This window comes from Manduca sexta, chromosome 27 (genome assembly GCF_014839805.1).
Source record: "Manduca sexta isolate Smith_Timp_Sample1 chromosome 27, JHU_Msex_v1.0, whole genome shotgun sequence".
NCBI classification, from domain to species: domain Eukaryota; kingdom Metazoa; phylum Arthropoda; class Insecta; order Lepidoptera; family Sphingidae; genus Manduca; species Manduca sexta.
Genome location: NC_051141.1, coordinates 13,070,916 through 13,098,836, shown reverse-complemented (window position 1 = coordinate 13,098,836; position 27,921 = coordinate 13,070,916). Strand labels below are relative to the sequence as shown.

The window sequence follows — 27,921 nt, the reverse complement described above, 5'->3', positions numbered from 1 at the left end:
TATTAAGAAAATATTTTAATACAATAATTTGTCGCAAACGTTAAATTTTCCGACAACATTCTACATATTTGTTTTCTAACATAACCCAAGTAATCAGTAGACTCTCGGCACTGGCGGGATACTCTGCACCTCGTCGTTCAAAGGTGTGTCGATGACCGGACGGTAAGTGATGGTCACTTTACCGGTGCACAAGTCCACGGTAGATATCGAGTGCTTGCGCCAGTGTTTGTCCATGGGCTTTTTCGTCTAAAAAATAATTAATAAACATAGCATTAATCACAGTTGACAGAGGTTTTATTATATCACAAATTCGCCAGCTATTTCGGGACGATCGGGACTTCTATTTGAGAAGACAGCTTTCCAGAGGCTGCCATTGCTCTTTACCTCTCTACCACACCTTTCGCCATGGAATATTCTATGACAAAGGAGACAATCCACATTACCTGTCCTTTAGTATCTTTACTGTAATCCATCTCGTCCTGTCTCTTCGGGTGGTCGTCTCTGAAGTGTGCGCCGCGGCTCTCCGTGCGGTTCTTGGCGCATGCTGTCACCTGCACGGCCCCTAGCAGCATATTCTGCAGCTCCAGGGTCTCGATCAGGTCGCTGTTCCAGTTAAGCCTCCTGTCCGATACCCTAATATTCTCGAAAGCCCTGTACCAGCTCTGAATTTCGTTATCGGCTAGAAATTAGACATTTATTTCATGTTACAAGTTGTGAACGTGTTTTTGAATGATTGTGAAGTAAAGGCTCACGGAACGCAATTAGATGAAGGAGCTATTACCATTGCAGGCCTAGTTAGTGGATCTCATTAAACCTAATGGCTATAAGTAAGTTATAAATTTAAACATTTTTAAGCACTTTTAAAAGTCACCACAATTATTTGTAGGTACATGTATTTGTTGAACAATTCAAACGATCTTGTGTATTTCAAAATGGCGGAAATTTGAAGCAAGCATGTGAACCTAATATACATATTTCGCATAATATGTATAAATAAAAATTAAATAATAATTAATCACATCCAATTCAACAAAAATAACGATATAATTTTATATTATTAATCAAATCGTTCATCTAGTAAGTATTTATTTAGTATAAATGTTATAATTATGAGTTAGATTACGAATGGATAAATTAATAATAAGATCTTATTATTTTAGTATATAAATAAATAAAAACAGACGTCATTTTATTGTTCGCATCTGGACCTGCGCCTCAATGAGTAATGGTCATTGCTCTTTAACATACAGATAGGCTATATCCTGCATTAACATATTATAATTTATAGGCTACTTTTGAGATCGTGAAAGTAAGTTCTGACATAGTCACAGCATTTAGTATCTCTTGAAAAGATCTTTCTCGTGGACGTTCCACGAGCTGTACCGATTATGTCAAAATTCGTGTGTGATATCTAAATATGTTAACACTCAAACCTGTCTAACGTCTAGTTATTTATACTGTGTAATTTGTCGGTTTAATTGAGAAAATTATTTTACTTAGATAATAATACGTAAAGAATATTCAATGCGCTATACTGCGGCTATAATTTACGTATGAAATATAATAACTTTAGGAGTAGATATAACATGTTTACTCCACCTATATCTGTCACTTAAGACGTACCTTATCTACTCAAGTGTTCACAAGAATAATGGAAATACTGATCTATGCCTCCATTACCTTCTTAGAAAAAGCTGAAGCCCCACGGGATCGGTTGTAAGAATATTTGATACATAATCAAGGTATTACTTAGCATCAAATATTGTTTCCATAATTAATAATTGCGCGCCAGCTTGTTGCCGAGAAACAATAAATTAATGGCTTCAGCAACTTCAACAGTTGTCCGTCTCATATTATTGTATACTGTATATCGGCAACAAGTAAAAAATGTCTGAGCGGCAGTGGCAAAGGGTCCATATAATCCGTTTTCTGCCGGCTTCCCTTAATGTAGAAGTTATGCAGAATTTAATTATAATTAGGACGATTTGCAGCCCGCATTTATGCATATTAGTACTTATATACCTAGATTCCCTTTCGGAAAATTTCACCTTTCACCACTGCTGCGGAGTGTAAGTTGATAAGTGAGATTGATGAACATAAACCCACCTTCCCCCAGTAGCTTGGCCTCTCTAAACACTCCGCATTTGTTCTGCATGGTTTGCCTCATGGCTGCCCTTAGCTCGGCCGTCGGCGCGCATCCATTCGCGTTCCGTATTTTGTCCAGGTTATCAAGGATAGGCTCACAGATATCCTGAAACATCCATCACTTACCAACCATTCACCACTACTGTAAAAATAAATTCTAAATGCAGCTGTGATGGTATGGAATTTTGACGTCAACCACAACTAATGAGAAAACTACGAAGAGGGCTATTAAGGAAATATCTGCTTGTCTATCTTTGTAGGATCTATATATATTTTTAAACTGTACAAAAATAATAATAATATCTAAAACACTAACATCTTTCAAATTAGGTTGTTTGTCGCCAGGTTTGTGATTTTTGCCGATGTTGTCGCTGATGGCTCTTCCAAAGATGACGACGTCAAGGATCGAGTTAGCTCCAAGTCTGTTGGCACCGTGACAGTTGCTGACCGCCTCGCCAGCTGCGTGGAGACCCGCCACAACACAATCTTTGCCATCCTGATGGATTATAACCTGGAATATAATGTAGTTTGATAATCAGGTGAGTTACTTCTATTAGTATATTTAAGAGACGAGCGGGACACACAATTGATATCATCTGTCGGTTCATAAATATAAACACCTTCTAGAAATCTACAGTTTATTGCCTAGGGTTGACATAGGCTTCAAAGTTTTTCAAATTGAAACACAGTTACATATTTACGCTGCTACTGGTGTTAGCGACAACTATTTATTTTACACCAGGAATTAGTTATTTTACATAACATTTGAAATTTAATAAAGAATTTTATGTCCTAGATGTTTCTGTATGGAATTTTGGTAATATAAATTTTACAGTCCCGTTAACCCCAAAGATGCTTTGTGATTCACATAGATCTCATACTTCTCCTTTATAGTTAATAGGTATCCCCCCCATCGTGTAATGTACGGTGGGTATAACTGGTACGGGCTGGGTAAACACATCCACTCCTGTGAATGTCCAGGCAGTCTCGCTGATGCCCGGCAATCGGTTTTTGATCACCTCGGGCTTGAGATGGTGAAGCTGCAGGTATACATGATCTTTCTTTGGCCCCACGCCGCGACCTTTAGCAATGCAAAAATGTGTGATTAATACAAGCAAATATGAAGTAGTGCAGTTTACTTTCAACAAAGATTGTTTTAATTAAATGATAAGCAGGAATACATTCTTTTACAAGGGTAGGCACAGGTGTAATACATCCATATTTCGCTAGCTATTTTGAATCTCATGTATTAAGAGGCGAGTTTATTGCCGTTTATTGGGCACATTTTCTGACTCCTGGCTAATAATGAGTAGAAAAACCCAATATCTATTTTGACCAAGCCGGATCTAGCCGGAACCACGCCATCAAGCACCCAGCACTATACTATCTACGTACACAAAGTCATTTTCACATTGCGTTATTAAATGAAACCACATACTAGTCTTTACCTTTGCGGATGTTGTGCCAAAAATCATCCATTAATAACGAATATTTTCACCAAAAATCATGCTTTTAGTATTCAGATTTTTTTTATTATTTTGTGGTTTAATGCGAATGTGGCGTGTGCGTGGGTGTTTTCTGATTGAAAGTGTGATGTTGCCGCTGCGACGAATTCTCTTAGAGTAGTAGTAGTGGCTTTAGAGCGCGTAAAATTAAAATTACTTTTTATTAATATTTAGTTTTGTTCGACACTTAAACTTTTTTATTTTACATCTACGGCTCAAGTAACTTATTGTAAAGTGTTATTTTCAAGTAGATAAGTATGTATGTGGTTTCAGTTAGTAACGCGATGTCAAATTGACCCTGTATAAAATGTTTCTGTTATTCCTAATTATTTGCTATTGTTAATTAATTGTAGTCATTTCCACCTGCACGAATCTCAGTTGCCATAGATCTGGACACGACGTCTCGACTAGCCAAGTCTTTAGCTTTCGGCGCGTACTGCTCCATGAATCGCTTGCCCTCGCTGTTGACGAGATAGCCACCTTCTCCTCGGCATCCTTCTGTCATCAGACAGCCAGATCCGTACATACCTGTGGAGATATTATTTAAGCTTAATATATTGGTAATAGGTTCTTAAACCTATTTCGTCTACTGCGTACCTACTTCAATAATAAATTATTTCCTAAGACACCCAAATTATTTCAAATATATAACTATTGTCATTTTTTAGTCATTTTTCAGTGTTGATCACATGTTTACTAATTATTAAAAATGTGAAAGTATGTGTGTTTGTTTGATTGTTGCTTTAACGGCAAATTTTCCGAATAAATTTAAATGCAATTTGGTTATTACTTCATCGCCCCCAATATCTTCTAGAGGGTAACGCTAAAATGATACTTTCGTCCTAAAAGCGCCCATAAGGGAACCTTATTGCTCACTGAGCAAGACTGCTATGGATGTAAAGTGAGCCTAACTGCTTTGAAGCCATTAAAGAAGTCTTCCCATTTAACCAGGCCATACCATGACCGTGCTATCAACGTATTAGGCACGGAAAAAACAAAACCTCTAGAACGAGACACTGTAATATACTCGTGCATAACGATTTTAGTGGTCTCGTCGCCTTCCATGCACGGTACCGGCAGAATATTCTAGCAGACAATTATTGATGGTCCGTGCGTGGCGTGAATGATCTAATGGGTACCTATACTTTCGTACAGTTCATATAAAGACTACTCTTTTGCCTGGCACGTTCCTAGCACTGTAGGTAACCATCAAAGTGGGCAGAGCTCTTAACCGTGATTCCTTAGTCTTCACATTAAAGGTCGGCGGTCCATTATTTTTGTGGCATTGGAAGTGTTCATCGGTGGTATTTTTTAACGTCAGACATTAGGTGACTCTTTTGTTCGTTTAATGACATACGCAACATGGAATATATATTTTTTTATATTATCTCAGTTTTAGGAAAGGTTCTCTAATATTGTTGTAGCTTAGTAATGTAAATATATAATTAATTATACAAGGTGTTGCTCGCTGCTTCGCCCGCGTGGAAAGCTTTTCTGGTACAGGTCACTAAATCATGAATAAGTCGCCAGCGCTGTCTCTTTTAAAAATCGGATAAAAATCTATTTTCTCGGTAATTCCGCAAATTACCGGGAACAAAGTATCTAATACATATATGTTTGTTAACCCAAGACATGATCTATCTGTGTGCCTAAATTCCTCGAGCTGTTTCCGGGGTTCGGTTGACACTTCTAACAAATATACAAAGATTTCACAATCTTTTGCATTTACAATATAAATATGATAAGATTAGCCGCAAAAACGCCGTGTAAGTCTCCTCACCTGTCGGATGGAACTGTATGAACTCCATGTCCTGCAGCGGTATGCCGGCTCGCACCGCCATAGCGCATCCATCCCCAGTGCACGTGTGTGCCGCGGTGCATGAGAAAAACATGCGCGGGTAGCCGCCCGTCGCGATCACAGTGTTCTTAGCTTGGAATCTACATACATACACAGCATCATATCTATAGAGGCAACTCTGCCTATCCTTTAAGGGCTAACCTGTTCCAGGGTAGGCACAGTTGTTATATACGCACACTGCATCAGACGAGCATTTTACCACTTACTTATTAGCCACTCTTAGTAATTTATTAGTAATATAATCTGTTAAATCCGTCAGAACAACGAAAGCTAAATAAATCAATCAACAAATAAAAATGTATGTGCTGGAACAACATTCGTAGCTTTATTATCACCAACGTAATTAAGTAGTTAGTAAGTGCATTACGCAAATACACTTCCACCAGGACCTGGGCCGTAGCCACCGTATAGCTAGAAGGTGCAGGGCACTGGACCGTGATCAGTGATCTTTTTTTTTCTAAGTCACCAACCTTCGATAACTAACCAAAGTATCAGCCCAAACTGCAAGGGCGTAGATAGGGGGAACAGGCATGAAAGAGCCCACGCCAGAAAAATCTTTGCCTAGAAAATATTACAGGGGTTTCGCGTTTTACAGCCTTTTGTAGAATACGGCGAGCTTTTTTCGCTTTTTTTGTTCGCCCTTGAATATACCCCAATGCTAAACAATTTAATCGGGAACCGTTTTTGCTCCCGCTCGGGTCACTCGCGTTGGTTTACTTCGTGACTGGACGTGTTACTAAAGATACCGGGACAGGGGGGCATATTTTATGCACTTGGGCTCTTCGTTAAAGTTATGCCACCAGAAAGGCGACATAATTTCGACGATCGTTGAATCGACTCCAACAACTTTACAATTTAGTCATGCCAGAATATAAAATAAAAGTTATTATTTTCACCTGTGCAAACTGCTGTCGTCCATATCAATGGCTAGAGCTCCCACCACCTGCCCATCTTGCACTAACAAGTCCAGCACAAAGTATTCGGTGAACAAGTCTATGTTCTTAAATTTTGTGCTGTACCCGTATAGAGTGTGTAGGAGAGAGTGGCCCGTTCTGAAAATATGATTTTAGTATTAGGTCCTTTTTGTTTCGTTTCTTGGTGATAGGCAGATGGCAATGATGTTGTAAATAGATTAATACTATTAGTCATTTCTTTCCCGTCGTTCAATATTGTTTACTTACTCACTTACTACTTTTGCTTTACTTGCGAAAGTAACTAGGTTTGTCTGTCTGTTTATTATGTACACTTTAATGGTTAAACCATTATACCGATTTTAATTGAAAAAGAAATGTGTAGAAAAAATGAATAGAAAGAATATTTATCACAAACTGAAATTAAAATAATAAAATTACTGTAATTATTATTTATATTTGCTGACAACTTTGAATCAGTCACTGAAGTAGTGGCCTCTGGTCTTCGTCCTTATCATTCCCTAGTGCTTTCGTTTTATATCGGTTATTAAACGTATGAGTAGTGACCTCTAGTTGTTATGATGTGCATTTTCTGATGCATTTAATACAAAATGGAGAATTTGAATGCCCTCTGGTTTTCATCTGTTGCCTATACCAATTGCTTTTGAAGTGAGAATTAAACTAGTGACCTCTAGTTTTCACCCTGTTAATCAGGTGAATAACTTAGGTAAGTATCAGTTACGCGTGAAGAGTGCAGAGGGCATATGACAGCGTCCAGGTCTATAGAGAATCTACACAAATTATAGTTGGTAGCACAAAATTGATACAAGTACACAGTGTGGAAAAAAATATCCTGACCTATAATTTAATTTTTTTTAAGTGACAAATTATAATATATTCGTTACAGCCAATTATTGTTTATAGGCAACGTGACCATAATATTATGTTTTTTTTAGATGGAAGCCTGTTTTTTTGGATATTATTGAAGCAAAACTATAAGGTTGTGCGTATTGAATTACTTACTTATATTGAATATCTTTAAAATTTATTTATATTTACAAATTATATTATGAGGCATGTCGTCTAAATACTTTTAGAACTTATACCTGTGTATGTTTTTATAACATTTATAAATTTTCTCGCTTTTTACATAAATAATGCATGTAGGTAGAACGTAATAGAATTTTACAACATTCGACTTGTTTTTATTTTTATTGTTGGAACATCCAAATATACGACAGTAAATTTATTATTTATATTATATTGATAATGATCAACAAATTAAACGTTATTTTTTATTTTTATTACAATGTCAACTATTAATAAGGTAAAAGTTTCAGATTGTGTCAATAGATGGCAGAGCATTTTACGTGCAAGTTTCCTATCGTTTTAAAATAAAATGTTCGGCTCTTTGATTTACTAAGGTTAGCTCTAGATGGCGCCTCTGTTATTAACTTAAGTTCTGGATATATCCTCAAGATGGCGTTCAAACTACTGTAAGCTATTCTCACTAGATGGCAGTATTTCCCTTAAACAATTATGACGTGCAGTAATAAAATTATAATCCAGGCACACGTAGCACATGTTATTAGCTTCCCGTACATTGGTTAATGCCTGATGTAAGTTATATCTACCTATTATAGTGATAGCGACTAACAACTTTAACCTTATAGTAATTACGTTACCACTTACCCATGACGCAACATACATTATTTAAAAAAAAATCGGCGTATCTTTACACCGAATTAACAACATTTTTCTTTTTAGAATTGGGTTATAAAGATTATAATTGCCGGCAAACAACCTAAACACACTGCCGTGTGGCGGTTTTTTTTATTACGTTGTGTGCTATTATAATAAGGCGACAATTACCTATCCGCAACGCAGCAGGTCCTCTTTGCTACCTCTTTGCCATTATGAGTGGTGCCACCTCCGAAGGATCTTTGATAGATTTTCCCCTCTGGGGTTCTTGAGAAAGGCATGCCCATGTTGTCTAGTTCGTAAGCTACCGAGGGAGCTCCCTGCGTCAGGATTTGAATGGAATCCTAAAAATTAGGTATAGGGATATAGGTTACTTGACAAAGTATTTCCTAGGAATTTTTATCCAGTGAACCAGTAGTTAACATTAAAGTACAGAGTGTTATTATGAAGGCCCCCATGCTCTGCCAATATTTCGTCCCAATATGACAGCAACACCGATATTAAAAAGGTTAAGAAAAAGAATGCTTAAACATAATATAATACCTAAGTATAAATAATTTTACATTTGCCTGCAGCTACACTGCCCCTGAATAAATAAATTAAAGTGTTAAATATTTCTATTGGTTTATAGAACTACCTGTTTGAGGAAGTTTTATTGGCCTTTAACTTAACAGCGTACATCGCACTGTACACACATTAAGAGTTTGTTTTACAACTTTTGAGTAAATGCTATTCATCACATAAATGTATAGGCTTACTAATTACAGGTCACATTATAATTTAAGCTCTCAAATAAATGGTAATAAAATGAATTCTATCTACATTCGCTGTAAGATACGACAACTGTCTAACGAAATTTAAAACTTAAAACTTGTTAAACAGACCCTTAAAAACAATAACATTATTTATAGAAAATTATTCCGTTCTGTTTTTAGTTATTTTATTGACAAATTTTAATGTAACTTGGCTATGTTTAGTATTTGCAACGACAATTTATGTATACTGGATATAATATGGTCGGTGAATTTTTAATTTGATGTTAAGAAGATCATGCATTACTGAATACGATAATTTCTGTAATTAGCCAAATACAAACTGGATTTATCATCAAACATGTTTAATAATGTTCGCCTTTACAATAAGTATGGTAATAAGATTAAATAATAAATTGAAACATATTGAAATAAATTCATACATATTATCTCAAAATTCTTATTCATACTCAAGGTCCTAATGTAAACAGTATCATTCATATAAATAAACAACACAGCGTAAAACCGGCATGTTGAAATACTATTCAGTTTATTTTTGCGAACTTCCTGGAAAGCCGGCTAGACGGCGAGTACTGAATGAAAGCAAAGCCTGAAATACCTGGAAAGTCAATGTACGGATAAATATAGCGCACGGCGCGACGTAGTACATTGATCGAGAACGCTGGATGGTGCATGTTTAAAAGCGACACTTGGATTTCTTGACTGATTGACTGGTCAAACTAGCATCAATTTAATTAGTGGGTTACAAAAGGCGGGGTGGTCATGGACTGAGTATTTGTGACAGCTTTAATAACTTTCAGGTGACTTTAATATCGTGTTTGGCTCTCTCAAATTCGGATTTTTCATAGGCCCGTTTAAGTATTTTGAGCAACTTATTACTGAAATTGTGATATCTTAAATAAGTAACTTTAAGCACAAAGTTTCAAGGCTCATTTTTTCTTGTACGGTACATACTATCTCTATTACGAATACAGCGGAGTTTAGTAATTTTGAATTTAGATGAGATTTTAAATAATTTAGAATGTTTTCTTATAATTTTATTAATCTTGTATATAAAAAATTCCGAAGACTGGTTGGCATCATTGGAATTGGTTATAAGGACTGAAGTCTGTATTGATTAAAGATAAGTGATCTGTGATACAAGTATCAATGTAGGTACCTACTAGACTTAAACTCGCATTTCAGAAACACGTAGTCTTTTGCCCACGTGTTGGAAGGGTGTGAGTGTGAAGAAGCCCTTGTAAAGCGGTTAGATTGAGATATTCGTGCTTGTTCTGGTGGGTCTCTTAGGTGTTGATATTAATGTTCATATCACCCATCATAATAATAGTTTTGATTGTTATTATAGAAAATGGCACTGTGTCAGGACTAGCAAAAATTGTTTAGATTGTGAAAAGATGATGAACGATAAATGGCAACAATGGCTAGGCTGTTGGGTACGAGTGTACAGACCAAACAGTTACCTTCATCGAATCGAGATTCGGAAATTATATGTACAATATTACGCCAACATTTTGATTATAACTGTGTGGAGTTGAGTATGATAGGCAACCTTCCAGATGTGGATTTCGAATTCGAATTCACAGTACCTTTTCCGCCGCGGCGTCTCAAAAGTACAAAAGGGAATGGTTATAGCTTTGGAGATTATAAAGGAAATTATTTAGGTACATTAAATTTTTTAAGACAAATATTTCAGAACTTTAATTCAAATTGCTGACAAAATTAAACCAGATAAAGTTAAATATGTAAAGAATTGGTTGCAACGCAAACAAAAATTAATAAAGCGAACGATTTTAATGAAATTAATAATTATCTGATAAAAATAAGCGAACTGAATCAGGCGACGGGTTTTTCAGTTTCTATAAAATTGTAAGTTATTTAAATAAATTATAATTAATTGAGTCTTGTTGGAAGTAAAACCATTCATGCTCTTTGTATTGGATCTGATTCCTTGTACGGAATTTAATAAAAAAGGTAGTCAAGTAGATCTGTAGAGAATATAACAATATACATTTTGCGATATCAATGAACGATACGACAATAATCCTACCGTAACCATAAAGGCTGCAAAGTCTACGAAACGTTGACAGAAATTATAATATAAAAATCCCCGATGGAATACAAAAAAGTTTTATATCAAAGTTTTATTCGCGTTTAATTTATAAGTTTCACAGTAGTCACTTGTATAAGCTACTAACAAATATTTACTGTGTTGTGACTGCACGAAGGACATTATTTTCGCAACTAGAAGCTTACTTATAAATTGCGTATATGTACTTTATAGACGTAAAATTTACAAAAGTAATTGCAGCGTTATGATTTATTTGCAATAGAAATTCGAGTTATATCAATAAGTCCTTCCATGACTACAGTACCTGATCTCCAAGCCAATCCGATCCCTTCACGGTGTCGTAGTAATGCCAGCGCCAGTCATCTTCGTGCATGCTGCCTGTGAATAATTTTTTTTTAACCTTCCCATAAATAATACTCGAGTACTGCTCTCTCAGACCGACAAATAAAAAGAATCGTTTTCTCAATAATTTGCATCACTAGGACTTAAAGGTGTCTTAATACCTCCATAATTTGATATTGGCATTGATTAGCGTAGCCGTTTCCCTCGTGCCAGTTTGACAGTGGACACGTGATATCTTTTTACATTTAACGGTCCGTGAAACTGGGCCCTTATTCTGTATGATAGTGTAAACGCGTAACGCGGCCGTGTCATGTTATCTTCGAGAAATGTGCGTGGAATGGTATTCTGTAAGCCAAATTTCTATAATCCTAAACATGATGCGTTGTGTTACGTGCTTGTTACGCACTGTTAAAATAACGTGCGGGATAGAGAATAAGGCCCCTGACGCGAATATAGGTGTCACTAATATATAGGTAGATATTATATTATAATCTTACCTATAATATTATAGTACACGTTTGTAATTTAAGAAATAAAAGTACTTATTTTATTTTAAGTGGGTGTAAATAAAACACTTATTAATATGTGTAATATAAGTAATATATTATCATATTATTTGAAAACATTTCATTTATTTGTATCATACTGTGTAAACAATTTATGCATGGCCTACAGTTGAATTATTTTTATTGCTAACCAAATTCGCTTGGGGCCTCGCGTGGCTGAACCAAACCAGATTATGTCCATTTAAATAAATTAAAATATTTTTAAATTAAAACATATTTATCGGTTACAAAATATGTTGCATGCAAAATATGTTTTATCCACCATGTCAGTCAGTCAGTTTGACAGATTTTATAAATGTTCTAAGGCTGTCATTGTATTAGCGGTTTCGCGATATGTTGTGTCCCAACTCGTTTTGAATTGAATCGTTATAGAGATTCGATAATGGTATCGGACCCTCTGTACAAACTATGTGTCTATTTATATATGTACGTTCAAGAGTAATTTCTTACGGTGAATGTTTGGGGCGCTGCAAGATACACAGACTGATATCTTTGTCTGGTAGGTAAAGATGTACTTAGTATTTAAGAATGAAAGTGCACAAACTTGAGATTCAAATATGCATTGAAAATTTAAACATAAAGGATCATCCGCCACTAGTCCGTGAGCTCTTACTGCCTAGATCGGACCGTTAACTTTGAAATTTTTAAATGAATGTAGTTTAATTCTAACATTTTGGATGACCAACGTTTCAATCTGTCCCGTGACCAAAAAGGCTGAAAACCTTAAAAACGTCGCCCCGGGAAAAATATACGTATGTTTTGAATTCTAAAACAGGTAACGTTAAAGCCGGTTTAGGATTTGTAGAACTGATCGCCCCTCCATATTTTCCATTATATACACAGATACAATTAGAAATACAGCGGTGGGTTTTGATTAAACACGCACATACAGGGTGTCTTAAAGAATCATGATTATAGGGGAGCGATTCTATAAGAGGACTGTATTTGTAGGTGCGAGCAAATTCTTGATAAAAATTATCGCTTTTCTATTAGAATTTTATTATTTTCTTTGTTACGGAAATCTTTTGATGCAAGCAAAGCTGCGAGATAAAACGAGTAATTACAATATGTAGTTGCTGAAGTTGCTTTAGGGGCGATGTATAAGTTTGTATTCTGGATATTTCGACAATTAAATAAAAACTTATTTGTTTGACCGGTTCGGTGGCGTAGATGTACCAACCTGAGTCTGAGTTTTATAAAGGTAGTCTTTTAAATTAAAACCAAGCAGTGCAATATGTTATTTAACATCTAATTTGTTATCTTCACATCGGTGTTAAGAATGTAGACAACATTTTAATTTTTTCTTGTTGTTGTTCTGATACATTACACTTGTTACTCCAAACTGAGAGCATCGGATAGGCGGTAATGTTAAGGCCCGACTAAGAAGGATGTCACGATTTCCGTATGCAATTATCTGTAAGCTATTATACTATCAAACAGTTATGCGAGATGTATCCAGCCTATTCCAACACACTAATGCCAATATTACAATTATAGTATTCAAAGTAAGAGTCGTATATCTGAAATCTTCTTAATTAACTAATTGCAGTGTTTACTTGACAAACTGTAGAATTAGTAACAGTTCGAAATGGAAAATCTCATGAACATGAAAAAAGGTGATGTACCTATAGCGGCATTCATGCCTCCTTGCGCTGCGATGGTATGAGATCTGGTTGGGAAGAGCTTGGAGACCAGCGCCACGGAGAACTGTTGCTCAGCCAGCCCTACAGAGGCGCGCAGGCCGGCACCACCAGCGCCGATCACCAAGCAGTCATGGCAGTGGTGCTCGATCGTGTAGGACGCATTGCGGACAGGAACACCTAGTGGTACAGCAAAATATGATGAATGCAGAATCATTTGGATAAAATTAATTCGGATCATGGAACTGGGCGTGTGAATGTAACAAAAATGGATCAACCGAAGTCTATTTTCTAGCATATTGCGCGCAAGATGGTTTAATAGATTTTGCATAATTAAGTTTATATAAAGAATGAGTGAAGAATAAATTGAAGATTTAATGAATTGCGCTAAAATTTCCACCGCTAGGTTCATACAGAGCTTGATTATCGGATGGTAAGTGTAATTTAAATAAGTACTGAGTAGTAAAGATTCGGAAATGTTATTTAACCCGGCGAGCGTGTGGTGAAAAAATGTAACAAGGAGTATGAGGCAGGGTATGACATACCCCTTAAAAAAATTGGCTATAAAACTTGTTTCTGAAGAAGTATTATACTATTTATTTTTTGGTATAATAAGACAATACCATCATAACGCATTGGAAATAAAACAATCGCGCCATTTTAACAATTTTATTTTTTTACCTCGATGGAAATAAGTCATTTTGAATTTCAAACAAACACTTTCAGTCTCTTAAAAACTAAAAGGAACTAAAGTAAAACCAGTTTTATGATAAACTTAATCGTATGATAGAATATGAAATAATTTTCTTTATAAACTAAAAAAAATCACAAAAAAATTTAGGAACATCTTAGGAACTGGAGATAAAATCTGTGCAGTTTTTGCAAAAAAACGTTGCATGCTCCACACTAATAGCCTTTCCTCAGCTTGTTCATGAGTATTTTGTCTTATGATTATTTTTGTTGGGGTAATCTCTACATCTAATAAAATGACCAGGAACATTTTCAGTCGATGAAAGTGATTCGTTGATCTGGGAAGAAATTCTCTGACGTATATAAATCGGAATATATATTTTTTGTCATTTCACATCTTCAGGTGTTCGTAAACTAAAGCCAAGCCTAAGTTACGGATGAAATCGGTCCATTTAGTGTCTTTGCCCTGATTTTCACGAAACATAGGACCCCTGGGTGCCCGTGGGCCCCTCTCAGGGGATCCGCAAGTAAAATAAAAGTTAAAAGAAAAACTATAAAGTGCACGCTTTTGCACTCTTGTATATCTAAAAAATAAATACAGAAGTAAACTGCTAGTAAAAACAAATTTAAGAATCCAACTGAACAACATCAACCCATACATTACGATTTTGGTCGCAAAAAAGGTCGCATAAGGTGGCATTAGTGGTCCGCACTAAATAAAAGTTTGCGAAACCCTGTTCTAGTAAGTACATCTTCTATCATGGACCGAAGTTGTTTTTTTCTATTTTCAACATCCATTTTCTATTAAAATCTACAATTAAACAAAGAAAATAAGTTAAAATAGCAGAAAAAGCAATTTTAGTTTTTGTCACACCAGCTATGAGGCGGGGTATCATGTACCCGAACTCAGTTTGCAAGCGTGTAACTCGAATGCAGGTTGCCGCGACACTGTGATCACCCCACTATTACCTTCCGCAACCCTGTAACTCCAGCTACTCAAAAAGACTATAAGTTTGAAAATCAGGCACAAAAAATATACGCCAGTAATTAACATGGGGGGTATGACATACCCCGCCACACGCTCGCCGGGTTAAATCTAAATTATTCTAAAATTGTACACCAATCAAATAAAAATAACTGAACTTATCTGTGCGATAATTTAACTACAAATAGGGAACAAATAATTTTCAAGCATTTTCTACATATAGATACGGTTGCGTGACGTCAATGCCAACTAGAAAATTGCAGTTTGTAGCAAATAGTGGTACAGCAAACCACACTAAGTATTGTCCGATAGGAGGATGAATACAGGAACAACTTTATGTCTCCAGTACGAGGCGATTTGACAACTGATGTTCTTATATTTTTACCTCAGAACAAGAACAAGCATAGAAGGAATCTAAATTACCCTCATATACTTATACTATTTTTTCAAATAGACCAAAACCGTTGAAAAGAACGAGACAAATATTATGTTGCTAAGGTCGGCTTGCGTACACTTTAATATAATCAAATGGTTACCTTTGGTCATCTTTATGATGCCGAATTAAAAAGCAAATAAAATGTCAAATGTTCCAACTTGCCAATCTCAAAACAATGTCACAAACGCGTCCACACAATTTAGTTACGTTATACTTCAGCGCGTGCTTTTCAAAAGTGGCCTCATGTTGTGTAATATTTTTGTTGTTAATTTTAATAAAAACACAGTGCTGTTTAAGTAAAATATAGCCCTACGAACAAGCTATGGCCTGCGTTATTGTGTGTTGTAAATCTCATTCTTCTCGTAAAGAAAATGAAACTGAAATGATCAGCTTCCATCGGTGAGTAAACAAAAAACCTAATATATTTGCTTAAACCCTGTACATAAGTGCAAAAAGTGTTATTAATTATACTTTATTATGCCGTTGTCATATTATAATCTGCTGTTGGCCATTCGATCCAGTCATTATTAAGTATTTTTTATTTTTACCAATTTACGTAGTCTTTTTCAATAGTGATGTGCTGCATATTCTGTCGATAACATGGATGTTAGTATATTGTAGTTTACTATTTTGCATAAATTGCCTTTTACTTTCAATATACGTTGGTGTAGTGGTAAAAGCCACTTGGAAACCGTGCGCGAAGGCTGGGGTCGAGGAAACTATCTGATTTTCATAGTGTGTTTCATACAATGTGTTTCATTGCAGATTCTCCACAGATGATGCTATGAGGCAAAAATGGATCGTTTCCATAGCTCGTCCCAATTGGAATTGGAAAAAACAGCACCGTGTTTGCTCTAAGCATTTCGACAAAGTTTTATTAACATTGAAATAAGTTATGAAACATATGTGACATGAATGATACCGCTGTGTTTTAATTTTACTGTCCCATTTTAGTAGCTTCTGTCAAATCACACCTCTTGGGTATCTTTTAATCCCTAAGAAAGTCAGAAAAGAACAGAAAGTGTACTGGCTTTCTCCTAGACGAAATTCCGGCCGATTTCTTGTTTGTTACTTACAGCGGTTTACATTCCTTCCGAAATGTCTAACATTTTCTTAATTTAATAATCTAAAAGCTTTAGACAAAATTTAGCTCGAAAAAAGCCGGTAGTTCTATAATTTATTGTAATTTAACAGCTTCTTAATGAGTGTTTTTATATACCCAGACTTCTTTTGGTACTTGAATACCAAATCAGGATATTGATATATTTTTTTGCCTTTATCTAAAATTGCAATTTGCAACGGTTTGTAGTTGACTGACCGAAAAGTGTCTATTTCAGCAGGTCTGTGAATTTACCATAGCCGATAGACAAAGCATTTATCGATATCGATAAGATGTCAGAAGCGATCGCAACACAATTAAATTTCTTGCTGTCTAAGACAGAGTACACTCAAATGTCATAGTGTTACTTCTATGCTTGTCATTGTTCTGAGATTTTTACACTACGAAGTCATTACCTTGATACATTATAAAACATCCTGTAAATAATCAACGCCGAGACTACATATGCCGCTCTTTTATAAAATATCATGCATACTGCACGCACAAATTCGTTAGGCGTAACAAGCATCGATGCATTGACCGCAGTTAATTAAAAATTCCCCTAGCCTTTCATCTCATAGCAGGAGAAATTGGAGATGCAGCGATCATTAAATATTTGTTTCTATTAATCTATAGTGATAAATATGTGTTATTGCACATTTTTTTAGATACCTTCTATTAAACGTGTTATAACTTATCAACAACGTTTTATGCACTATTTATTATAAAGGGTCATTTTAACATCGCGTTACTAAATTAAACCACATACTTATCTACTCGGAAATAATAAGTTACTTGAGCCGTAGACGTAAAATAAAAAAGTGTAATTTAATTAAAAATAATGAATCTTTTAAAAACAGAATTAAAACCTACAAAAATGCATATTCACATAGTCGTGTCGCTAACTTCTACAGATTACCTTCTCTTTTGAAAACTTAACTATATAACATTATGTATAAGAACTGGATATCCTTAGGTGCGGGATACTTCCAATAGGACAATCTGGAAATTTTTGAGGCAGGCCCATCAATGCTCACCACTGGACATCTTGCGGCTGATGATGATAATGATGAGAACCACTACTTATTTATCAAAAACTAGAATTTGCTGTAAGGTGTTTATGTTAAAATTTTGTTATACAATCCGAATAATTTGCGATAAATTAATAGGTGTTAGGTTTACACAATAATCAATGAATGAGCCTTGTCTTCCAAAATACACTTATCCTCTCAATGGTTATAATATTATATATTATATATAATATGTTATAATATGTTGTATTCCAATACCAAAAGTATTCAATGAAAATATTAGTTGAAATAAATTCTCATAACGCGTAACAACCCTACATCTATAGAGTTGCGAAGCCCACCGCGTCCCCGACACAACAAATCGCTCTCGCCGTGCAAACCCACCGAGAGTTGACGCCAAAAAAAAAGTAACGAGTACATAGATACGTTGTCCGAACTCAATACTGGCAAGCCGAAAGCAAGGTAATTGCCCGACATTCACTTAGTCAACGTCCAACCACTAACGCGGCTAGTCGGTTTACTATCTTTTTGTATTTTTATACATAAAATGCCTTTCTGTGTTTTTAGACGATTACAAATTATACTGTGAATGAAATAAACGTTGCATTTCATACGTTAGTAATAAGTTACACTAATTAACTTATTTTTTAACTAATAAATGCATTTTATTCGACTGTCATGGCGATGGTGCGGTTGATGCTCGGGCTCACTCGGGCCCATTCGCGCTCACTCGGCCTTATCAATGCGAGATGCTAGGACTGTGACTATAGTAAATAGTGCGCTGTTTTTATATGCAATTTTGTTAGTCTATGAATGCGTATATTTGTAAAACGTCATTGAAGGAGTACCTGCTAATAATATAGGTTTTCGGGAGAGCTTCTTCGCGAATTTCATCAGTCTCTGCAAAAAATAATGTCGTTTGCTAAATTTTTTAAAATAATGTTTTGTTTTTTGACTATTGTTTAAACTATGTAAATGCATTTACTTTTTAATTGTTGGTACCTCCTACAGTAATGGACTTGGCTGGGTAAGTAAGTACAGTATATTTATTAGATATTTGAAATAAACAATTGTAAATAGATCAATATTTAACAAATAACGAAACGTAAAATGCAATAAAATATGCAAGTTATTATAAATGTAATATATTTTACTAATTTATGAATGAAGCAGAAATTCTATTCATGCATACTATACGTTCCAGCTCATCAATTATTTAAAACTTGCGTACTTTTTGTGGCCTTGGCATTGAAGCAGAAATGTGCATGATTAAACATGAACGTATAATCATAATCTGGAGTCTAGGCCAAGTTATAATCAAATTTTTCAACATAAATTAAAATTATCATATGCCTATTGGCGTTAATTCTGGCGTAGCGCTTGTATTACACCTTTTTGCTCGAGGGGTATGCTTAATTACTTCGAACGTTCGTTGTATACGGAACGACCAACAGTAATAACTAGGGTATCCAAGACTTGCGGTCTTTTAGGGACTTTTTTGTATTATATTCACCTCTGAAGAAAAGGATTGTGCTTTATTACTTTTAATATTTGTAAACCTCGTTAAACTTTATTCTATAGTTATTACTAGAGGCCACATTAACAACCTAATTATATTGTCATGAACTGTCGCATTACTCGAGGCGTAAGTACGACTGATAGCAATAATTTGCTATCAAGTAAGTATATAATTTAAGATTGGTTTTTGATCTAAAATATATTTTTTCCTAACAGGTACAGAGCGTTAAAACCTTTGAGCAGTTCAAGCATAATAGCAGATGTAACTTAGTTGCAAACAAAACCATATAAAAGTCACATAAGTAGGTAGCTCAATCGTCCGACAAAATAAACGAAGTGTTCAGTGGAGGCTCCTTTAATGTAAGAATCATAACTTAGGTACCTACGCCATAAATAATAAATTCTAACAAAATAAGTCCATTGTCGCAAACAAATTTAGTGATAATTGTTGTAAATATGGTATATGTTCTTAGTAATTAAATAAAGTTAGTAAAAAGATGTTATTGACATGAGTGTTTATTTCGGACTAAAAGGGAAGTAACTATGGCAAACAAAATACAATTAGTTCTAAAAATAGAACATATAAAAATAATAAGTCACGACGAAGGTTACAATCTCCAACAGCCGCCCTTAATCGCAGTTGTGACAGAAACAAAACAAATAAAATAATTAAGTTTCTAAACCTAAGTTAACTACACATCGTTTGTGTGCTAGAGGTCCGAGGGCCTTCGTTAGTACATCAGCAGGCATATCGTTACTTTTTATATATTCTAACTTAACAATATTATTAGATACCTTTTCCTAATAAAGTGAAACCTAGTATCTATATGCTTCGTCCTGCTGTGGTGTACAGGATTTCGAACAAGATTAATGGCACTTTGGCTGTCAGAAGCTAAGTTAACTGAACAAAGTATACCTGTTATCTCGTATATAAACCGACGTAAGTAACACGCTTCCTTCGTGGCAGACGCTAATGCCATATATTCTGACTCGGCCGAACTTAACGCAACAGTAGGTTGCTTCTTGGACTCCCATGATACTGGACCTCCACTTAACTTGTAAACATAACCGGTGTATGACCTTCTGTCGATTGGACAGTTTGCCCAGTCTGCGTCACAAAAAAACCCTTTAAATGGTTCTTCATTCTTATGACTTGACCATCCGTTCTTCTTGCCATATTATTTTAAACTAATGGAGTATCCACGGTCTTACACTCCTTCATATTAAATTTTTCTAATATAGAAAGAATATAATTTCGCTGGTTCAACCTTATACTCTCGGAATCACTTTCAACTTGTAGTCCCAAATAACATTTCAGTATTCCGAGATCTTTTAATGAAAAATATTTCGACAAATCATTCTTGACAGTGTCAAATGTTAAATCAGAATTAAAGAAGACTATTATGTCATCAACAAAGATTCCTAATATTACAAGTTCTTTACCAAAGAGTTTGGTAGTTTAATTTTGTAAATCCATTTACATGGCATAACCTTTTTTTTTAGGCTTATCTACTAAATTCCATGTATGGAGTTTCATTAAAGAACTATACTCACCAGCCATATTATGGTGCCACTTATCAGCATCATCGGCATGAGTAGCTTCGTAATATGTCGTAGGTTCATTAGAATCTACCATTGACGTATTGTAAGCTTTATAAAAATTTGTTGCTTTTCTGTCTCTGGAAGGGTATCTGCGCTCAGGGTGCGATTCCTGTTCCAAATTCGCTGTCTCTTTTTCCACACTAGGCATCCTTAAGTCACTGAGAGACTCTCGCTCTTCCAGAGTCACTGACTCTTTTGCACTTTCTAGATTTACTGGTAAAATTGCTTCAGCCGCCGGGCTGATATTCTCATCACAGTCATAGAATTGACAGTCATGATCAAACTCAGAATCAATCTCTTTTGCTCATCAAATAACAATATAGATTCTGACTCTGCGACAGACTCAGATTGCTTCTGCTTTAGCGCTGTAAAGCAATTTTCAAAAAAGGTTGCATCTCTGGATATAATAACTTTTCGTGGGTTAGCAGGATCCCTAAAAATATAAGTGCCTGGATTTTCAGAATAACCGACGAAAATTGCTTCCTGTGCCTTGACATCTAATTTCTTCCTGTGACACGAAGGTATATGGACTAGAGCTCTACAACCAAATACTTTTAGATGGCTAAGATCACCTTTTCGTCCATACCATTTGTCATAAGGAATTTGTCCACCTAAGGCTCGATGAGGAGACCTATTCTTAAGGTAAATGGCAACTTGGAATGCATCTTGCCAGAATGCTTTCGGTAGTGAACTTTCAGCTAGCAACGTTCTTGCCTTTTCTGTAACCGAACGATGGGTGCGTTCCGCTACTCCAACTTGCTGAGGACTATAAGGCGTCGTTGTTTGATGTTCAATACCTTTTGAAGCAAGATAATCAACAAACTCTTTATTCACGAACTCCTTACCTCCATCAGTCCTTATTGCTTTAATTGTTTTATCTAACTGATTTTCAACAAAACATTGAAACACACAAAATATATCTTTGACTTCTGTTTTAGAAGAAATAAAATAAGCAAACACTTTTCGCGTATAATCGTCTACTATTGTCAACATGTATCTATTTCCTTGAAAAGAAGTTGTAGACACCGGTCCCATCAAATCCATATGGATCAGTTCCAAAGGGGAAGTAGCCCTATTAAACGCTAACCTTTTGAAAGGTTTTCTTGCTTGTTTACCTTCCACGCAAGCGATACAACTAGTTTTATCTACTCCTGTATACTTTATACCTACCTTGTGATTTTTCAGTTGGTTCATGCCTATACGACACAAATGTCCTAACCTCTTATGCCAAATTTGATAACTATCCTGACAGCCAGAGTGCACATCTTGTGTCAAAAAATTATCCGCCACATTCTCGGAAACATTTACAGTTCCATCTAAAACGTATAGTCCACCACAGGGCGAGGCATGAGCAACAGATTCACCTGTAAAATTAAAAGTATTAGATTTATAAAAGTTACATCCATTTTTATCAAAAACACAAATAAAACCCTTTTCAACAGTTTTATATACAGATAACAAACTAGCTTTCAAATCTGGTATATAAGCAACATCACTAATATTGTTGACCACGTTCTCGGGCGTGTTTATTGAAATATTTCCAATTCCGCAGCACTTAATCTGTTCTCCATTTGCGACAGTAACAGAACCTTGATTTTGTATCGAGATATTCTGAAACCAGTCCCGTCTAGAAGTCATGTGTCTAGTACAACCTGAATCTACATAAATTATGTCCTTTCTTGGGTTTCCAGAAGTATTAAGACTTGTAAATATCGTATCATTGGTATTTACCGCATTGCCTTTCTCCTTCTTGTTTCTCTGTGGACAGTCTGGTCTCTTATGTCCAGGTGTCTTGCACTCATAACAAACTATATTCTTCTTCATTGACTTAGGCTTCTTCTTCGCATGAAAAACAGAGTCTAATGACGTAGCCACATCTTTGGACATTTCATTAAGCAGTTTTGTTTTCACCAACTCTGTAGTCACGTCTACATTGCAATTTTCTAAAGCCATAATGAGAGGTTCATACCTTGGAGTTAGACCTCCCAAAAGTATTGCAGCAATAGACTTGTCCTCTATGACTACATCAATATCCGCAAGATCCTGTGCGGTTGACATAACTGCGTTAATATATAGTTCAATATTTTTGAACTCTGATAGACTCAACCTGTACAGTCTACGCTCCAAAAATAATCTTCGTCCTATTCCCTTATCTTCAAAGGCTTTTTGCAAACAAGTCCATGCCTCAGATGCAGTTTTCGCACATCTTATATGGGTTATCGCTGCACCTTCTACTGATAAGCATATCTTTGCTAATGCCTTTGCGTCTTTGCGTACCTTTGTAGAGGCAGGGGTTGTGTCTCCATCTCGGTATCCACTAATTGTTTCCCATAAATCCTCATGGATAAGGTAATTTCGCATCTTGAACTTCCAAGTCGGATATCCATCTTTTATCCTCAAGCAAGGAAATGGAAAAGATGTGATCGACGCAGGGGAATACAATTAGTTCTAAAAATAGAACATATAAAAAATAATAAGTCACGACGAAGGTTACAATCTCCAACAATAATAAATTGGGTAATGGAGTTAAGACTTGCGTCTGCGTCGTAATATGCAGGGAACAGTCCATTAACAATTACATTACCAATAATTAATAGGTATATTATACTGATGATAAATATTCAAACTTTATTTATTCATTTAGATTTTCCAGCATATTCCACTAAATTTAATGTTTTTTTTAAATACAAAATAAAGAAACTAAACAGAGTATCATCTTAATTTTATCATAATCGAACTTAGCAAATAGAATAATTTGGTAATACTACAGCAGAAACATTGTGTCGGCTAGTCGCGTGTGCTCAATAAAAATCATTATTGTTTCCGAACTAAAATTGTAAAGGCTTATCGATTTTCCTCTCCTGATTTCGGAGCGTCAAAGAGGACACGATCTTTTGTATACGGGAGCCTGTCTGGGCTTTAACTTGTAATCACCCCATATTTGTCAACATTTATGTTATGGTTAATAATTATATATTAACCGGCAACGATTATGGCGATAACATATGTTCCACATTATTCTTCGTTGGGTAACAATGTCTCAAATTATGCTTCTTTCTCTACATGCCAGTTGTGTAATACAAATTTTTGTCAACTACTAACAAGCGATTTCATAGTCTTAAAATTCATTTGCAATACGTCAATCATGATCAAATGAAACATTAATTTTGAAGATCAACTCATTCATTAGAGAAGGGAAACTCATACATTGAAGATAGTACCATTGTTTGCAAATATAGTTTGATGTCTTTGTTGCATAGTAATAATTTTGACAATAAGTTTTTAACAGAGCGAAAGCTGTTTTTGAAATATCGTCTCAATAACTAATATACCGTCATGTTATTTATTAACAGCGTTGGCGCGTTTAAATAATCTAAATGTATGCATTGTTTGCATACAATTTTATCGGAGTAGAATAGTCTAAATATCTTTGAGATATTTAGAGAGATTTACCTCGCGTTTAACTTATGTAAAGCGGTAGATATTTTAAATATAAGCTTTAAGTTTATTGAATATAAAACCTTTAAAGCTCATCCTTACATACTTACCTTGCACCATAAGTAATTATTAAATAAATGTATAACGTGACCAATCCGGTTTTTAGGAGCAAGAAGTCACTGTTAGGGCGAACGATAGGGCTGTTTACAAATAGCCCTATCGTTTTTCTTCGTTGATATGCCTGCGGGGCCAAAACAATTGTGAGTAGGGGAGACCGAGGAGGATTGTGACAGAGGAGAGTTGTGACAAAGATGATTTCTCAGAACCTCCGACCGTTAGGGAACTGGCTACAGCGCACGATTGTTTCTTTAGAGAAACGCTACACGATACTGTAAGCGCCAGTGGCGCATGGCCAGCGATTTCGTAAGTATGACGTCTGCATGGAAAAAAAACTGAAAAGTAAGTTTTATATCAAAATTTTGATTGTATTTATATCGATACATATTATGTTCAGGTGGATTTGCTATTTTTTCTTATATTTTGCGGTTTATGAAGTTTCTAAGCATGGCACTGTATTTTTGTGTTTGGATCTTGTTTCGAAATTAAGCAATATTATTTTGACCAGGTCACGATTTCTGGCACCTAGGAAAGTTGTGACAGCGTGTCACAACTCTCCTAGGCTAAGTTCATTTTCTGATTAACTTGTTTTACATGCTTTTTGCAATGTTTGTTTTCTATTTATATGTATAAATTCGTTTGTTTTAATTAATTCTTATAACCTACTTTGACTTTAAAGTATGCTATAATTAAAATTCGTCTTTAAAATGATTTTTTTGTTAGGAACTCGTTTGGGTATGCGGTTTAATGTTGAATGCTGAATTATCTATTTTTTGTTTTAGAATGCCGAATAATTACACGCAAAAGACTGATATGGGCCTCGCTAGTATCAATATTTATGAATTGGCCTCTGAAGAAGTTGCTAATAAGAGGTCAAGGTCTTCAAAATGTCGCGTCCTCTTTCAATCTCAACTACATATCTTTACATAGGTTTATTAAGAAGAAAAAGGCTTTTCAAGATAATGCAACTGATGTGGCTCCGTCTATGAGTTATGTCAGTCTTAAGTTATTTACAGAAGACGGAGAAAATATATTATGCGATTATTTATTGACATGTGCAGCATCCAATAATGGGCTGACAACAAAAGAAACGAGAAGCATTTAATTATTTTGCCTTTATGTTGGCAAAAAAATTAGAAGCCAGGAGAAGTGTAGCTCAGTGCCAGATCAAATGCAAAGTGGGTCCAGTGTCTGAAATGCAGAGGCTGGTCTCACGAAGATTGCACTGGGGGCGAGCTGCGATGTCTGTCATTTATTTATTTTTGCTTATCAGACTAGATTAAGATTTTTCACTGAATTTAAAACGACTGATCTCATAAATATGTCATAAATACTTATAAAACATTTAATGCTTGATATGTTAATGTTTCATGTTATTGTAGTTCTTATAATTCTGTCATAAATAAATAAAGTATTTTTATGCAAAAAAAAGTTTATTTTGTTTATAATACATACAGGGTCATTTTGACATTGCGAATGAAACCACATGAAACCACATACTCGTCTTCATCTTTGCTAACATTGTGCCAAAAATCACACATTAATAACTAATATTTTCACGAGTAATCCTGGTTTTAGTTTTCTGATTATTTGATCATTTTGTACTTTAATGCGAATATGGCGTGTATGGGGGTGTATTTCTGGCTGGAAGTATGATGTTGCCGCTGCGACAAATTCTCTTAGAGTAGTAGTAGTGGCTTTAGGATGTGTAAAATTGGAATTGCTTTTTATTAATATTTATTTTGTTCAAAACTTATACTTTTTTATTTTACATCTACGGCTCAAGTAACTTATTGTAAAGTGTTATTTCCAAGTAGATGAGTATGTGGTTTCATTTAGTAAATCGTTGTCAAAATGACCCTGTATGTAAATTTACTTGTCTATCAAATATAATCCAGATACACAGCTGTCACAACTTACCTTTGTACCTGTCACAACTTACCTCGGCGTTAGGAGAGTTGTGACAAAGGGAGTAGTTTCAGTTTTCATGGACTTTCTCAGATATCATATACCTTTTTATTTACTTTAATGACTGTTTTCAAAACGATAAGGACTGAGCTATAATGAGGCATACAGTTCATAATCGTGGTATATTTCTTTCTTGAGATATGTTCATTTAAGTAAAAATTGTCACAACCTTCCTAGGTCTCCCCTACAATGGTGTGCATTAGGGAATGGCTAATATTTTGCAACTCGTGATAAAATTACAGAAATGTAATGAGGGGGCTATATTTCCTCTCCGGAACTTAGAAAATTATATTAAATTACGAGGCTATACCTATTTCAAGTAAATTTTATTTGACAGGTATCATATTGGACAGCGAACGTAGATGGTACACATTAATTGATTACATTTTATGAGGGAGCATACTGTGACATTTGTATTTGGTTGGACTATACATTTATTTGATTATAATTAGCATTTACTGAAAAGTTATGATATTTTTCCTCTGAGTTCAATGCTTAGTTACAAAGTAGTGTTGATTTTTGTTAATTAATATTAGTATTAATTCATTTCATTTAGATGAAAGTTTTAATTTATCATATGCAAGAATATGATGACCTTCACTAACGAACTAACGTATATTCTAATGAGCTATTGCTCGCGACTTCGCCCGCATCAAATAGTTTTTCGGCATCAAAGTCTGGTTATAGAATATTTTCCAGCTATATAAATAAGCTATAGATATATGTCATATCCTTCCCAAGGTCTCAAACTATACCTATAGCTATACCAAATTTTATCGAAATCCTTTTGGTAGTTTTTAAGTTTCTCAAGTTCAAATAAATAAATAGACACAACGAAGGATTTTTTTTATAATATGTAAAAATAATAATGAAACGCAGTATTTTAAAGGCGTACTAAAATACAAACGAGATTTTAACGCTTTACATAAGCAACGGTTAGTCGTACCGATATGGCTTAAAAATAGATTTTCTTAAGAAATAATAATTATTGAGTAATATTTTTATTATAGTGTACCATTTCTGCGGGAAATCACGGCATAAAGGCCGGTCCTTTTGAAAGGCTTGCGTGGGGACATGGATCCAACACGTAGAGGCCCCTTTAGGATACATTACTCTAGTTGGGATTTATATTATTATTATCTTTATTTTCAAGGCTTTTTTTTTAAATATATATTCTTAAAAAACATGCACATAAAAAAATTAATGACCCTCCGATGGCGAAGCTCAAGACCCAAGCCACCTGCGGTTAGGGATTCAAAGTGAGGAATCTCCTCACAATATTATTATTAGCATTATTTTCTTATTAAGTTATTAAACAATACTTACATTACAAGCAAAAAACATTGTTTACAAATATAATATTAATCCACGTAATAAAAATATACGTATTTAGAAAATCGACAAATGTCAATGTCAAAGACGACACTTTGTTTTCATAGTATTTCTGATAATTGTTTAAAGTTTTCGTTATTCATCCAATGAGGTTTCATGCTTGCTTCTACTAAAGCGGCTTGAACAGGATCAA

At 35.0% G+C, this 27,921-nt stretch overlaps 1 protein-coding gene across 1 annotated transcript; it reads right to left on the bottom strand.

Moving 5' to 3' along the window:
* On the bottom strand, positions 1–27,813 carry LOC115455776 (succinate dehydrogenase [ubiquinone] flavoprotein subunit, mitochondrial). Its single transcript, XM_030184475.2, has 13 exons — positions 27,723–27,813; positions 18,602–18,653; positions 13,498–13,692; positions 11,269–11,342; positions 8,292–8,464; positions 6,405–6,560; positions 5,431–5,588; positions 4,014–4,178; positions 3,027–3,226; positions 2,462–2,656; positions 2,107–2,251; positions 444–679; positions 1–246 (listed from the first exon to the last, which is right to left on the bottom strand). The coding sequence occupies exons 1-13, from the start codon at positions 27,738–27,740 to the stop codon at positions 94–96; spliced, it is 1,920 nt and encodes a 639-aa protein (XP_030040335.1). The 5' UTR covers positions 27,741–27,813; the 3' UTR covers positions 1–93.
* Between the last annotated feature and the right edge of the window lie 108 nt (positions 27,814–27,921).